The sequence below is a fragment of the Gracilinanus agilis genome, chromosome 5 (assembly GCF_016433145.1).
Source record: "Gracilinanus agilis isolate LMUSP501 chromosome 5, AgileGrace, whole genome shotgun sequence".
Taxonomy (NCBI): domain Eukaryota; kingdom Metazoa; phylum Chordata; class Mammalia; order Didelphimorphia; family Didelphidae; genus Gracilinanus; species Gracilinanus agilis.
The window spans coordinates 194,276,499-194,292,246 of NC_058134.1; the positions used below are offsets into that span (position 1 = coordinate 194,276,499).

A 15,748-nucleotide genomic window follows, 5' to 3' on the forward strand; every position below is an offset into this window, starting at 1 on the left:
GGGTTTCTAAAGACAATGGAGAAATGAGCATATTTGTAGGCAACAGGAAGGAACCATTAGATGAGGAAAAATAGAGAGAAGGGATGATTATGGGAACAGTCTGATGAAAAAGCTAAAAGAGGATGGAACCACATTTTAGCAAGGATGTTGCTAAACTGGAAAGTATCTAGAGATAGTAAATCAAGACAGTGGAGGATGATGAGATTGAATGTTTAAGGATCAATTAAACTGGGGATGGTTAGCCTGAAAAAGCAATGATCTAGGAGGGATATAACAGACAATTTCAAATATCTTCATGTCTATTTTGCAGAATAAGAAATAGATTTGTTTTAGGGAGGCTAGGACTGTCTAGAAGCAATAGGAAGATCAAAAGAAGAAAACTTAGGTTAGCAGCTTATGAAGAGACCACAAAGGAATCCTCACAATTATTATGGCATGAATACTTTCTCTACAAAGTAAAGAAGCATTAGAGAATGCCAAATAACACTACAAAAATTTTAAACTGATTGTATTCTAACAGAGAGGAAACAATTGGTTACTTGTGCAAATCATTTCTGAATCAGTTGTAAGCATACAGTTTGAACACTAATGTATTTGAGTAAATATTAAAACCAATACCTAATTAGAATAAAATTGAGAAAAAGATACTGCTTATAATTGAGATAACTCCATCCTGACCTATATAAACAATAGGTGAATGCCAAAAAATGAGATAGATTTTAAATGTTGACAGATTATAACCATTTCCTAAGGAAATTTAACCAACATAAATGAATCATCACAAAAAGGAAACCAAAAGAATCAAGAAACCACTTCAGTCAGCAAATATTTACCCTCCTTGCCAAAGGATGGAGACCAAGAGCAACAATGGTTTAGAATATAAACTTATTTGTCAAATGAATTAAACATAATAGCCTCACTATTTAAAAAAAGGGAGAAAATGTTTCTGTCTTTCACATCTACAGTTGGTAAAGAATTCAGTCAAGAGATAAAACACAATTTTGATTATACAAAATTTAAAAGCTTTTACACAAACAGTAAAACTGGATAAATATAAATGGGGTGGGGATGGAGGGGCTGGGAGGAATCTTTGCATCAAATATCCAAAATCTGTAGAGGCAATTCAGACAAATAAAAAAGGACTAAATTATTCTTCAAGTAATTAGTAAAAAGACATAAGGATATGAATCATTTTTAAAAAAAGACAAGCAGGAGCAGTTGGGTAGCTCAGTGGATTGAGAGCCAGGCCTAGAGATGGGAGGCCCTAGGTTCAAATCTGGCCTTAAGACACTTCCTAGCTGGGTAACCCTGAGCAAGTCACTTAACCCCAACTGCCTAGCCCTTATGGTTCTCTTTCTGTCTTGAAATCAATTCTTAGTATCGAATCTAAGAAAGAAGGGTTTAAAAGAAATAAAAATAAATAAATAAAAGACATGCAAATCATTAACAAACTATCAGGGGAAAATAAGCTCCAAATTACTAATAAGAACAATTACCATAGTATAATATAGTGCACTATTATATAGTGAGTGAATTCATGAACACACTATTATTGGAGCTACTAGTCCAATTTTTAAAAAATCTTTTATCTTCTTGTCTTAGTACCAGTTCTAAGAAGAGCAGCAAGGGCTAGGTAATTGGGGTTAAGTGACTTGCTCAGGGTCCCACAGCTAGGAAGTGTCTAAGGCCAGATTTGAACCAAAGTGCTGCTGACTGTAGATCTGGCACTCTATTTGTGGTGCTATCTAGTTTTCCCTAATCTAATCTTTTTGGAAAACAATCTGAAATTATTTTTTTTTAAAGCTAATAAACTGCTTATGTTCTTTAATCCTAAACTCCCACATGAGTTTACAACCCAAGGAAGTCACTGAAAATTCCTACATATGCAAAAACTGATATCAACACTATTTGTAATAATAAGAAGCTGGAAACCAATAATGTGTTTATCAATTTGGAAATGGTTAAACAAATTGTACTAGAAAAATGTAATTGGTTATTTTGCCACAAGAGATGACAAATACAAGGAGAAAAAGCTGAATGAAACAGCAAAATACATGATAGCTACAATGGAGTAAATAAAAGACAACACTAAAAAACAGAAGTCTGGCCAAATAAAATTGTCAATGTGGGTTCCAAATGACTGGGTTTAAATTACATTACCTTCTGTTTTTTTCTTAAAGGTAAGTTATAAAGGTAGTAATTCTATTAGTCACAATTGTTAGAGTAGATGCTTTTGTTTAAATTTTTCTGATAGTAAAACATAACAAGAGAACTGTTTATTGAGACGTAATCAATATTAAAATGTCAATAAAAATAAAAATATTTAAAGAACTAGCTTTAAATCTTATAAGGAAGATCCTAGATAATGAGCAAGAGCACTTTATAAAACCATGAGAATAAAGGTTTTTAAAAAAAAAGTTAGAGAAACCTTGTTTATATCCTTTTAAGAAATCTAAGATAATTTTTCTATATGGATAAAAGGCACTTTGTTAAAAAAAAGGCCAGTAAAGTTGCTCTTTGCTGCATCATATTAATGCTTTTCATAATTAACACATAATAAGCACAGTGGGATCTTGCATTCTTGAGATCTTTCAATCAACTGTGAAATAATAACAGACTTGTTCCATTGTTGAATATTTCTCATGGAAGGTAAATTGCAAAGGTCTTTGATAATATCAAACTTTCCATGGAAGCAAGGTCTATCCTTTTAATACCAATATCAGTGTTATATGATAATGAATCATGTAATACAACAGCCTCCAAAGAAAAGCAAATAGTTGTTTAAAAAGTATTCTCAAAAATAGAAAAAAATGATAATTTGCATATTATTAAAACTCTATATTGTTTCTCTTCCCATTTTACAGAAGTGAAAATTGAATCATGAATTCCCACTGTGAGTCTAAAGTCATAAATCAAATAAGTGGCTTGGAAAATATTTCAAGTCTCCTAAAAATCCTCATCTAATGACTTAGCCACTAAACTAAGAGTTTTGTGAAAATCAATCAGAAATTCCAAATCCATCCACAATCCTTCCTATCTTAAGTGAAATCCTCCAAGTTAGCAAAAAGGCCAAAGAGGAAGTCACATATCTGTACAGCAGAGATTCAAACTCTACTGGTAAGAACTAGCTTATGTGATAAGCTTAAAAGTGTGACATCTGTTCATATCCTTCTCCTTATATAGAACAAAGATAAGGATGATCCAGCAAGACATGCTTATGAGTCGACTCAAGGATTCATAATTTCTACTCATGAGAAACAAATGTGACAAAATTAAAATATAGATATTGTCACACATGCATACATAAGCAGATTCTATCCAGCCCTGGAACTATTATGATAATTTTGTTAAAAAGAAATCATCAGACTCCCTGCAAAATATTCACTATAGGAAAAGACAGCAGAAATTAAAAGAAACTAGGATGTTATTTTAGATTTCCCTCTAAAATTATCAGATTTTAAGCACTTTATCTAATTTTACCATCTCCATTAAACAGATTTTCACTAATTTCTTTAAAGAGACCTATTTCAAAGGTTGAGAGATTTAGCCATTAGGGGAGTTGAAAAGTTTTTTGTTTTCTTTTTTAAGAAGTCTTCTGGTCATATCTACTATTTGAAAATGTTAACGAATCCTTAGGCTTTCTCCACCAAAAAGGAATAAAATCCTATCACTTCCTTCCCTTAGGCATATTCTTACCCAAATTCCCTTGCTCCACTGTTAACACAACTTCATCCATCACCACAGCTCTAAAATCTAGTTCCTCCTCACAACATTTGGCCTTTAGAGCTCGCAGTATCTCCTGCTGAGGGTAGTCTTCTCTGATTCGACGATCTGTCAAGAACCACAATCTGGCAGCAACAGAGCTACACATCTTGATTTGGTCTTCCTCCTTCTGAATTATTTTCTCTTTAATTTATGTGCTACCTAGAGGAAGAGAAAAACACAAAAGTTAAGAACTCTGATGGAAATTTCTCTTTATACACATAAATATAGAGTGTTTTGATGATCACAGCTATACAAATAGTTAAAAAAATTTTTCTATCATCAGAAAGATGAGAATTAGTAATATAAGCTGGCAATGTCTCCTTAAATAGAATTACTACTTCTTCATTCAGGCCTGGGAGTCCTATCAAGGTAAAACACAGAGAGTTAACTGACATATAAAAGAAATACCTCATCCTCAAGGGCTGGAGAAAGGAAAGAAGATTACGTGAAGATGTGAAAAGGTTTTAAGATATAGATATGATGAAATGAGAGAACTCACATAGTTGTACTTTTCCCACTCAAGAAAAAGGGAAAGTCTTTTATTGATAATGAAGAGACAATGATAGGAGGAGGCTCAAGAAAAAAAAGAAGTTTGGAAAAAAATTACTAAAGGGATGTCAATCAAGAAAAAATAAAAGAGTTTATGTAGAACAGTGGTTCCCAAAGTTTTTTAGCCTACCACTCCCTTTCCAGAAAAAATATTACTTAGCCCCCTGGAAATTAATTTTTAAAAAATTTTAATAGCAATTAATAGGAAATATGCACCTGTGGCCATCACCGCTTCCCTAGGGGTGGTGGCGCCCACTTCGGGAATCACTGGTGTAGAAGAATCAGATCAGATAACACGAATTTGTATTAGACTTGGTTGGCATAGTTATAACTTCCTCTTGGCTCAGAAAGAACAGAAAAGGTAAATGGTGAGGATGAACCAAGGACAAATATTTATAAGAAATAAGTGACAGAAGTGTATGATGAACTAACAAAGGAAATGAAGTAGTAATCAGATAAACAGAAGTAATAATAGTAAAAGCAAAGTTAGAAAATCAAAAGAAGAATGTTTACTAAATTAATTGAGAAATTCTGGCTAATATGGCTACCTAAAGAGAAGTAAACTGCCTAGATCCCACATGCCTATAATAAAAACCTGCAATTTGTACTTGACCAAATTATGTTGTTGAAATTTAATGAAAAACTGTAGTGACTTCTTCTACTCCAGGAGTACAAAGAAAGTTAGCCATAAGCCCAAAGGGTAATGGGAAAGCCAGCAGGCTTCCAATAAAAGACAGGAAAGAGATATATGAAGCCTGTAAAGGTCTGTGTTTGAAGGTAGTAAGAGTGGAGGGCTCACCTGAGGAATTCCAAGGTAGCCAGAAACCCACAGAGGGGACTTGAAAGCTATCAGGAATGACAACCACCACTATAGCAGCAACACTCTGACCAGGATATTCCGGGTACTCAGAGTTCCAAGATCCCTAGCACTCTGACCTAAGATGTCATAGAGGGTCCTAAAGAACCACTCTGGACCTCAGAAGTCTAAGTTGGGCTCACTCCAGAAACTGAATAAGAGCACAGAAACCCAAGTTTCTGTGAATAAAGGTGGATTCCATCCAAAAGAGCAGCAGGGGATGGTGCCTAGGCATAGCTCCAATTCAGAAACTTAAAGCTGGAGAGATGGCTTTAACCGGTATAAAAAAAGTTATTTTCTAGTGCTACCCAATAATTCAGCGTAGAAGGGGAAAGTAATTTTATAATAGCTGCAAGCAAAGACAAAAAGGAAAATAGTTTTGCTACAAACTAAATGAATAACCAGGAAGAATGAAGAGATAATAATGAAATATAAGCTCTGAAAGTGAAAGGAGAAAAGAAAATGCTAAACCTTATCCAGATCATGAAATCTCTGAAAACTAGAATGGGCTAAAGAGAAATCAATACTCTGAGACAGCAAGAAATATTGGGACAAAATCAAAATTGTGAAAAAAGAAAAAGAAGACACTGCCCTGAAAGGAGGTCAAGAAGAGGTCAGTTTCCTTACCTGAGGTTGAACAAGATGTCTTTGAGGTCTCTCCTAGGTCTAAATCTATTATTTTAAGATCAATAATGCTTTGAAGAAATCTTTTCAATCACTCCCTCTTACCTTCCTACTATAATCATCCTTACTTTTGAGGGGAAAAGACCTCATCTAATCCCAGGAAAAACACAGAAGACAGAGTTGAAAGAAAGAACACTACATCAATGGATTATGGGAAATTCAGAGGCCTAGAGATTGGTAGTAAGTATGGTTTCACCAAGGATATCACAGAAAAATAGGCTGAATGATTGACTAAGACAAAAGTTTACTGAGGAGAAATGAGCAAGCATTAAAAAAAAAATCCATCTTAGGGACCAAGTAAGTACTTTATGACAAAGGAAAATGAATTAATCTCCTGTAGAGGGTGAAGAGAGCATAATAAATTCTGTGAAGCCACTTGAAATGGAAAAAAGAACAACTCCAAGAACTTCTAGAATGGTTCAGAAGAACAATCAAAGAAATTAGAGAAAATATAAAAGGTAGAATTCTAAGGGAAGAAATCAGCAAGTCTAACCAGATGGATACCAAAGAAGTTAGAACAAGACAGGCACCCTCTATATCAATAGATTATTTGTGAGGGTGTGGGGGATGGTGTGAAGAAGAGCTTGACACTTCTGACTGCTATATTTCAAATTTTATTAAAAAGCAGTAGTCATCAAAACTATTTGGTACTGATTAAAAATTTAAAAGGTAAATCAATGGAACAAGCTGATTAAGCCAGAAACAAATAAAATTAATTGAAAACTGTAACTTAGTATTAAATAAAGTCTAAAATATCAATTAAAGGTGGGTGTCTCTGGTCAAGTCATTTGCTCTTCCAGGAGAGTCAAGTTTCCTCGAATAGAAAAGAGATACTATTCCACCTTTATATTTAGATGATATGCCTCTCTTTTTGACAAGTACTGCTGGGAAAACTGGAAAGTACTTTGGCAGAAATAAGGATTAGTCCTACATCTTAATATGCCATAGTAGTTTAAAATGGATATATGACAACCTAAATATAAAAATTCACACCATAAAATATTTAGGAGAGAACAAAATCAGGTACCTTTCAACAATTCTGGCTAAGGGGAGAATTAATTGCCCAAACCAATGGCTTTTTCTCAGTCCTCATCCTTCATGACCTCTCTGCAGTATGTATTTGGCACTGTTGACTACCCTCTCCTCTTGGATACCCTCTCCTCTCTGAGTTTTTGTGATACTGCTCTTTCTTGGCTCTCTTCCTACCTGTCTCACCGTTCCTTTGCTGGATCATCATTCATATCCCACCCCCTAACTGTGGATGTACTGGGATGTCTCTGTCCTGGGCTCACTTCTCTCTATACACTCTCTTAGTGACCTCATTGGTTGCCATGGATTCAATTACCATCTCTACACAGATGACTCACAGAACTATATATCCAAGTCTAGTCTTTCTCCTGAGCTCCAGTCCCACCATCCCCCAAAAGTCTATTGGTTATTTAAAACTGGATATCTCAAATTCAACATGTTCAAAACAGAACCAATCATCTTCTTGCCAAAATCCATCCCTTGCGAAACTCCCCACTGTGGTCAAGGGCAATACCATCCTTACAACTTAAGTCATAAACATTCAACCTACATTACATAGGCATGACAATCAAATCTTGTCCATTCTACCTCAGCAAAATTTTTTGCAACCACCTCTTTTCCTAAACTCACATGGCCACCACCATAGTTCAGGTCTTTATCACCTCTGGCAATAACATTCTCATTGGTTAGCCTGCCTAAGTTTCTGCCCTTTCCAAAGCTGCCAGTCATATCCTATAGCAGGTCTGATCTTGTCACTCCTGCTTCATAAATTCCAGTGTCTTCCTATTGTGTCTCTTTACAAATACAAATGCCTCTATCTGATGTTTAAAGTCTTTCAGAATCTGGTGCCAGTTTATCTTTCTAGCCTTGTCTTGAATTAGTCTGCTTCATACAATCTATAGTCTAGATAAACTGACCTTTTCGCTATACCTCAAATAAATCCTATCACTGCTCTCTGTGCCTTTGAACTTTCTCCATACCTGTAATACATTTTCCTTACCTCTGTCTATTAAAATCCTTAGTTCCCAGGGGCAGCTATGTGGCTCAGTGGATTGAGAGCTAAGTCCAAAGATGAGGTCCTGGGTTCAAATCTGGTCTCAGATACTTCCTAGCTGTGTGACCCTGGACAAGTCACTTAACCCCCATTTCTAGCTCTTACCATTCTTCCGCCTTAGAACCAATAGAAAGAATTGGTAAGAAGGTCTGGGTTTTAAAAAAAAAATCCTTAGCTCCCTTCAAATGCAACCTCCTACATGAAGTCTTTCCTATTCTTTCCAACAGCTAGTACTTTGCCCTCTAGAAGTTACTCCATATAATTTTGTATATATATCTCCATTAAATTGTAAGCTTCTTGAGGTCAGGTACTATTTTTGCTTTCCTTTGTATTCCCTACAGTTAGCAAGGTACCTGATATAATAGGCACTAAGATGCTTGCCAAGTAAAAGAATGAATGAATGAAAACGTATTTGTCTTAATATCTGCCAAACACAAGCTCTGGGGATACAAATACAAAAACAAAGACAGACCATTGTTAGGTACAAAATATCCACATTTGTAACAAGTCACTGAGACAGCATGATCAATCAATTTATTAGAGATTCCAGGGGAACCTAATCAATTGGGTCCAAGACTTCCCTCCTGCTTAAAGGACTCCTATCCGAGGTTATAAAAAAATAGAATGTGGTAGTACTCATCTTCAGATGCGAGGGACCACACCGTATGATTGGCTAAGAGACATGTATATCAATCATAACCATTTTGTCAGCAGGTCTTCTCACAGGTCATCAATTACTAATATGCTGTCATAAGATTTTCCACAGGTCATAAGACCCTGTCATCAAGGTCTGGGCCTTCTACAGGCCATCCAGCTATCTCAGCAAAGGTTAATTAACAACATTCTGGGATTCAAGAGCACTGTGGCAAGGTCCTTAAGAAGCTGTAGTTTTAAAGTAAAGGTCACTTAGGAGTAAAGATATAATTCATAGGTATGAGGTACTGCTAAAGCATATGAACCTTATTTCAAGCATCATATATAGGAGTCGGAGGTAGTGCTAATACAAAGGCACAAGCTAGGAGAAAGTCTTACGATAAGTCTAATGAATGAATCTAATGAATGAATATAACAGATTAAGTACAATGAATATAACTATTGATAAATGAAAAGTATCACCAATACATACATGATGGGTTGATTTTAACCTACATTATAACCTTATTTTTATAGCATTAGCCAACATAACTGTCTCAAACAATCCTATTCTTCTTAACTCACTATAATAATTACTGATATTCACTAAATCACAATGAACAAAGTAAATATTGATTAAATTGAGTAAGGGTATCATGATTATTTTCACACTATCCCCTTAATGAGATTATTCAAATAAGAGAGAGACCACAAATATGGGAGAGTGGTGGTCCGTAAGGGGCACTTTGAGCTGAAGAGTTACATGGATTGTTAGAGGGGCCATAGACCAGTAAAGGCTGATAAACGTCTTCTAGAAGCAACAAGATGGTTGATTAGATCATGATTCTAAAAGTGAAGAGGATGGAGGGGAGAAGAAAGGGGAACTTCCTAGGCAGAAATTCAAGATGAAAAATAACTACAATAATGATTTTTATATTAATATAAATTATGTGAGAAAAGTGACTAATTTATTCACATCCTTTGACCTGACAATACCACTACTGGGTATATATAACCCAAGGAAATCAAAGATGAAAGAAAAGGTTTCATACATATCAAAATCTTCACAGAATCACTTCAATAGGGAGTATGAAATGTCAAATTGAGGACTTGAAGAACTCTGAGAAACACAATAAGAGCTGTATGGATTGATGCAGAAGGAAATTAAGTGGAAACAAAAGAATATTTTTAACACTCCCACTTTGGTAAAGAGGTAGAAAACTAGTAGGTAAGAATATATTATACATTTGTCAGATGGCAGACATTGTATTGAATGTTACTTATTATTTAATCATTTTTGTTTCTCACAAGTTCAATCTGGAGGGATTTGTATTACCTCAAAATTCTTGAGGCCAGTGTGAAATAATTGGGATGCATGTACAAAAGCATCAATAAAATACTTTTAAAAAAGATTTCTCACCTTAAGATATAGATGTAGGCCCAGGTTCACAACAGGAGGCCAAGGTAGAAAACAGGAAGATAAAGATAACATCAAAGGAAAGCCAGATCAAAGAAAACTGTTGACACCAAGGCTTACAAGTTCCAACAAGTAGAGAAATGAGATTTTTGCAACAGCAGTCTTAGAAGTTTTTTTTAAGACAAAATTTTTCTTTCAATATTTTCGTTATTACTATAACTACTTTCACATAAAGAATATTTTATATTTAAGAATATCAAGACACTTAGGAAATACTGATTAACACTAATCCTCCTCTTTTGTGTAATTAATAGCTGCTTTTAATATACTCCCTTCAAAACACAACCTATTAACCCCTAGGAAGATCAATAAATTCTTGAGCTTCATATAGAAGTCAAGCAACATTTTCAAAGTCAAAAGCTACTCACAGAAAGAGAAAACTAAGAATGTAGGACAACTAATTCTCAAAGTATTCTGAAGTACAAAAACAAGGGAGAAATTAAATATAATATAAGTTTTTTAAATGCACTTTTATTTTTACTCCCCCAGAGAGCCTAGGAGTCTTTCACACAGCAGACTTTTTTGATAAATTATTATTATAGTGAATTTCTAAGTGGTCTAAGGACACAAGAATATTATGGACAAATAACTCTTATTCCTATTTGAGAAATAAAAAGGTAATTTTTCCAAATGAGCAAAACAATAGGTAGAATTGCACAAAATGAATCAACTTAAGAAAGTTTCTGCCTCTAAATCTAACTGAAATTTAAGATGTTTTCAACAACGTAGTGGGAAAAGTTTGGTACAACTGCTTTTCTGATATATGGCAAAGTTTGAAACATGCTCCTAGAGTTGTTAATACCTAACAAACTGGAAGTGCTCAATAGACATTACTCAGTACATGGAAGATGTCTGGCTTTGCCCTTTAAGCTGGTGCCCGGGGCTTTATAGAATATTGCTAACCTAATCATATGTCAAAGGAATAAGCTGACAACTAAGGACCAGGAAGCACAAGGGAAGAAATCCAAGACTGTTATGGGCAAATGAACAATTTGGCAAGATACAGTCTGGCTTTCCAATAAAGCATCAAGGTCTGAAATGCTGCCAAAAGCAAAACACCAGTGTAATAAGAACACATGTAGTTTGATCTGGTATGGCAACTCCCACATTCCTATTTTCAATTCAATTCTACAAACCTCTATTAGAAATCTACTATACTCAGAGAACTTTTTTTAAAGAACATATTAAATCTAATACTAGTTCCTTTTATACTTTCATCCTAGTACATAGGATAATATACATACTGGTTTATAAGCATAAAATTTACTATTATACACATTTGAAGGGCTATATTCTTTAACAATCCTAATGAATCTTTAACAGAAAAATTATAAGAAAGGCAGTATGGCTTGATGGATGAAAAGTCAACATCATAATTAGAAAGACCTAGGCTTAAGTCCTGTCTCTGAAACAAGTCAGCTATGTGACACCGGGCAAATCATCTTAACCACTCAGTGCTCCAGACAACAGTCTCTAAGACTACAAACTTGCTGACAAGTTGTTATTCTGAATTGATAAAAAGAGTTTCCTAACTTGTAGTTTCAGAGGCCAATGAAATCATAATTCTAAACTCTGAATGTATAAGGGCAATATGCTAAACTCTGGGGAAGCAAAGGCAAATTAAAAAGTCTCTCAAAAAGCTTATGTTTGAAAGCAGGTGCATAAAAAGATATACACAACTAAGGAAATACAAAGTATATAAAAGTAATTTCTAAAACTTGGGGGAAATCAGAAAAGGCTTCTTTAAGAAGTAGCACCTGAGCTGTGTCTTATAGATAATATCTTAATAACTACTTTGAAGATAATATTGCTGAAGTCATAAAATAAATGAGCATATATTTATTACTTGGGGAGGATAATCTTAGGAATGAAACCGAGGGAGGCAAAATGCAGAGGATAGAGAAATATTGGCAATTTTGCAAAGATGGTAATTTTGGATTAAAAACAGTATTTTAATCGACTTGCCTAGGTGAAATCTGGAACATTTTTTTAGAGAACAGTACTGTTTGCTACTAAATATATATTTCAACAGATCTTTGTAATATGAAGGATAATCTATGGCAATATGGTACTTAACACACTTTGGTACAAGTTACTTGAGAATGGGGTAGAATTCTAGATAAAATGATGATAAAAGCTACATGGTAAAAGGACCAGTTAAGAAGAAGATGCTGAATTAATTATAAGTAATTATCTTTTTAAAAAAGGGGTTATTCCAAAATTTTGAACAGAGGCAAATAAATGTCTGTCTCCTTAAAATTTATATATGGCTTGGCAAATTATCAGTGACATCAAAGGGCTTGAAGGTTTTTTTGGTCCTTATTTCTTCTTTTTTTTAAGATCAGAAGAAGGTAAGTCAAATGACAATCATAGAGCATGAAGGATGTAAACAGCCACAATAATTCTGGTAAGAGGGAAAATATATATAGAAACAGACAGGTTCCAAGCAGACCTAGCTGATGCTATGACTTATAAATAGGGTTCAAGTTGGGCAAAAGTCATTACAAAATATGTGTAAAAGGGGCAGTTGGGTGGTTCAGTGGATTGAGGGCCAGGCCCAGAGATGGGAGGTCCTAGGTTCAAATTTTGCCTCAGATACTCCCTAACTGTGTGGCGCTGGGCAAGGCATTTAGCCCCCATTTACCTAGTCCTTACCACTCTTCTGCCTTGGAACCAAAACACAATATTGAGGCTAAGACAGAAGGTAAGGGTTTAAAAAAAATGTGTAAAAAAATAACAGTAGCAATAGTTGTTAGATCTGAAGCCAGTTTTTCCCTCTGCCCTCCAAATACATATAATATGAACATAGGCACATAAAGTTTATAAACACAAAGCTTTTTGTGTGTGATATATTTGTGATGTTCTGTATTCTCTCATAACGATTTTAGCAAGAAAAAATTTGCAAAAACTACAAAATAGGCTTCTAACCTTAAAATTCTGTATACAATCTGTTTATTAAAAAAAAAAGTCACAACCTCTATAGGCCTCTAGGCTCTCTTCCAACTCTTTAAATTCCTTTGACTTTCAGCACCTTAGGAAAGAAGTAAACTTGGCTGTTTTAATGTATTGTAAGGGCTGTATATAGATTAAAATCTAATTCAAATCATAGAGAATGAAGGATGTAAACAGCCACAATAATTCTGGTAAGAGGGAAAATATATAAAGAAACAGACAGGTTCCAAGCAGACCTAGCTGATGCTATGACTTATAGCCTCAGAGGCTTCCTAGCTGTGACCCTGGTTAAGTCACTTAACCCCATTTGCCTAGCCTTTGCCTTTATGTCTTAAAGAGTTGTGACTCAGACACAAGTAAGGTTTTAAAAAACAAACCCTATTCTTTGTACTCTAATTTACTATTTAAAATAATACTGTACTTCAATTGTTTCTATTCTCTTCAGATCAGATTTCTGATGTATAATATAATATGAATTTCAGGACCTATCTTTTAGTATTCTGACAATCTTTCAAAATCCTTTGTAAAATGACTTGCACTATACATAGTAAATTCTCATCACTAAAGTTTCCCCAAAAAAGTTATCTTAAAATATACCAGATAGTCCTTACTTTAAGCTTGATTCCCTCTTACTTTTCACTTGATATATTCAGAAGTTCTACCTCCACCTATTTTCACAGATTAGATCTTTATGCTTGATTCCCTAGGGGCAAATGATACAATCTACTTCCAGCTTCCCAAACAGTGTGACAACCCTCTGTTCTGTTCCTTTCTGTTCCCCTCCCCCATGGCTTCCTTGTATGCAAGTCTTTCGGTCTTTCAGCCCAGGGGGGAGGGGAAATATTTAGATGAATGAATCTAGTGATTTAACCCAGCAGCAAGTTCCAGAGGGATGAGAGCTGGAGAAAAAGGGAATAGAGAGAATTTTAAAAGGTCATTATTTCTAAGAGTACCAGAAAACTTGGTGTTTTACTCTGGGTGTTCATATGACTAGGGAAAAGATGACCAGCTTTATGTCTCTTTATACAATGAGACTGTGAAGATGTGGAAAATTTGAGATAGCAGATAAATCCCCTGGGTGGGTGGGTGGGTGGGAGATGGTTTAAAGAACAAAAAAGAGGGATGACTTCTTCATGCTCACACTGAAGTTCTCACAGAGGTAAGTACCCCAGAGAAGACACAGTCCACTTAGAAATTAAAATGGGTGGATGCTTGCCCTGTGCCCCACAACCTAGTAGTTATAGACTCAGCTCCTCCCTTCCTGCAGGGGGAAAGGCAGAAAGAGAAATGAGGATCTAGTACACTGTATGCATATTTGTGAGTGATTGACTAAGTAGTTCCCCTACTTGGTACTTTCTCCAGAATCAAACAGCCCCCACACATAACAAGGAGAGTTCAGTACCTGATAGGGATGCAAAAAGGATGAGAGAAAAAGAGAAACAAAGAAAGATAAAAACATCAACAGCCATATTGCTAAACCAACAACTCCATTAAAGAAAGAAGATATTCACCGAACTAATCAAAGTAGAAAGCAATAAACACATCCATGGACCCCCCCCCCCAAACTGGACTAGTTATCTTCCATTTAATACACTTAAGAAGTAGCACGAATTAAAGATCAAGAAAATGGTGTAAAGTATGTCTATTTATTATTTTAATTGCAGATTTACAAACTGATGTGACATACAAAGAGATATCACAGATTTAGATATCAAGGTGGAAAGTACCTCAAAGTCTAGTACAGCTACCTCTTAATTTTGTAGATGAGGCCCACTGTGCTTAAGTGGACTACCAAAGTCATGTTTAAATAGAAGGCCCTTAAGCCTCTTAAAGTCATGACAAAAGAAAATATATGGCATTACATTGTTTCAGTAAAATTTTAATTGTAAAATGTATCCTTTAACTCAGTTTTCACAATAAAAATCCAACAGAAACATTAAGCAATTCAGGCCTCCAAATAAGAAAAATCTTGTCAAAAGATCAACTCTACAAAAGTGGGAATATTTTGTGGAATTAGGAGAGAATGCAGAGGAATTCACATCAAAGTTATAATCACAGCAGGAAGAGTATCATATCCCCAAAGATACTATTACAAAGGAAAAATAACCTCATTTGTATTCACATACACAAATGGAAAAAAAAAAAACATCGAGTAGACTATATGAATCCATTTATACCCGAGCAAAGGGAACTAATTTACAGAAAAACCCGGGGAAGCGAGTATTTTCCTAACACCATTTACTTCTGTTTGCAAGAGGGAAAATGAAGAAGAGGGTCTAAGTGTTATTGGCAGAATGTGTCAAAATCCAACAAGGGTTATTAGTTCATCGATAGAGAAGGAATACACTCTAAAAGATATGTACATGGAGGAAAGCATGGGATCTGGAGGAAATAACTGCAGGGAGCCCAGCACATTATCAGAATCCCTCAGTCACACTTTATAAAAGGAATTTGTTCGAGGGGTACAGGAGCAGTTGAGAATGGTCCACCATTGGGTGGGAGTACTAAATCCACATTTCCCCTTACACACCGCGTTACCACACCCCCCTACAAATACAGGAAGGGATGACGACCCATCGCCTTTCCCACTCAAGGTTACCACTCCACTCCCTCATTATCAAACATGGGTGTATCAAACCTCATTACATGTGCCCACGAACATAGGGGGTCAACATCTTCTCCCCCACCCTTTCATTCACTGGGGCGATCAGTTGTCTGCTCGAGCTCTCTCTCTCTCTCTCTCCCTTAC

General features: G+C 35.3%; 1 protein-coding gene across 1 annotated transcript in view; it reads right to left on the reverse strand.

Moving 5' to 3' along the window:
* RIMKLB (ribosomal modification protein rimK like family member B) overlaps positions 1 to 3,907 on the reverse strand; it is an 82,655-nt gene extending 78,748 nt beyond the window's left edge. The window contains exon 1 of the mRNA XM_044679993.1: positions 3,697 to 3,907. Coding sequence (XP_044535928.1) covers positions 3,697 to 3,871 — 175 coding nt within the window. The 5' untranslated portion in view covers positions 3,872 to 3,907. The remainder of the gene's footprint in view (positions 1 to 3,696) is intronic.
* Positions 3,908 to 15,748: the final 11,841 nt, after the last annotated feature.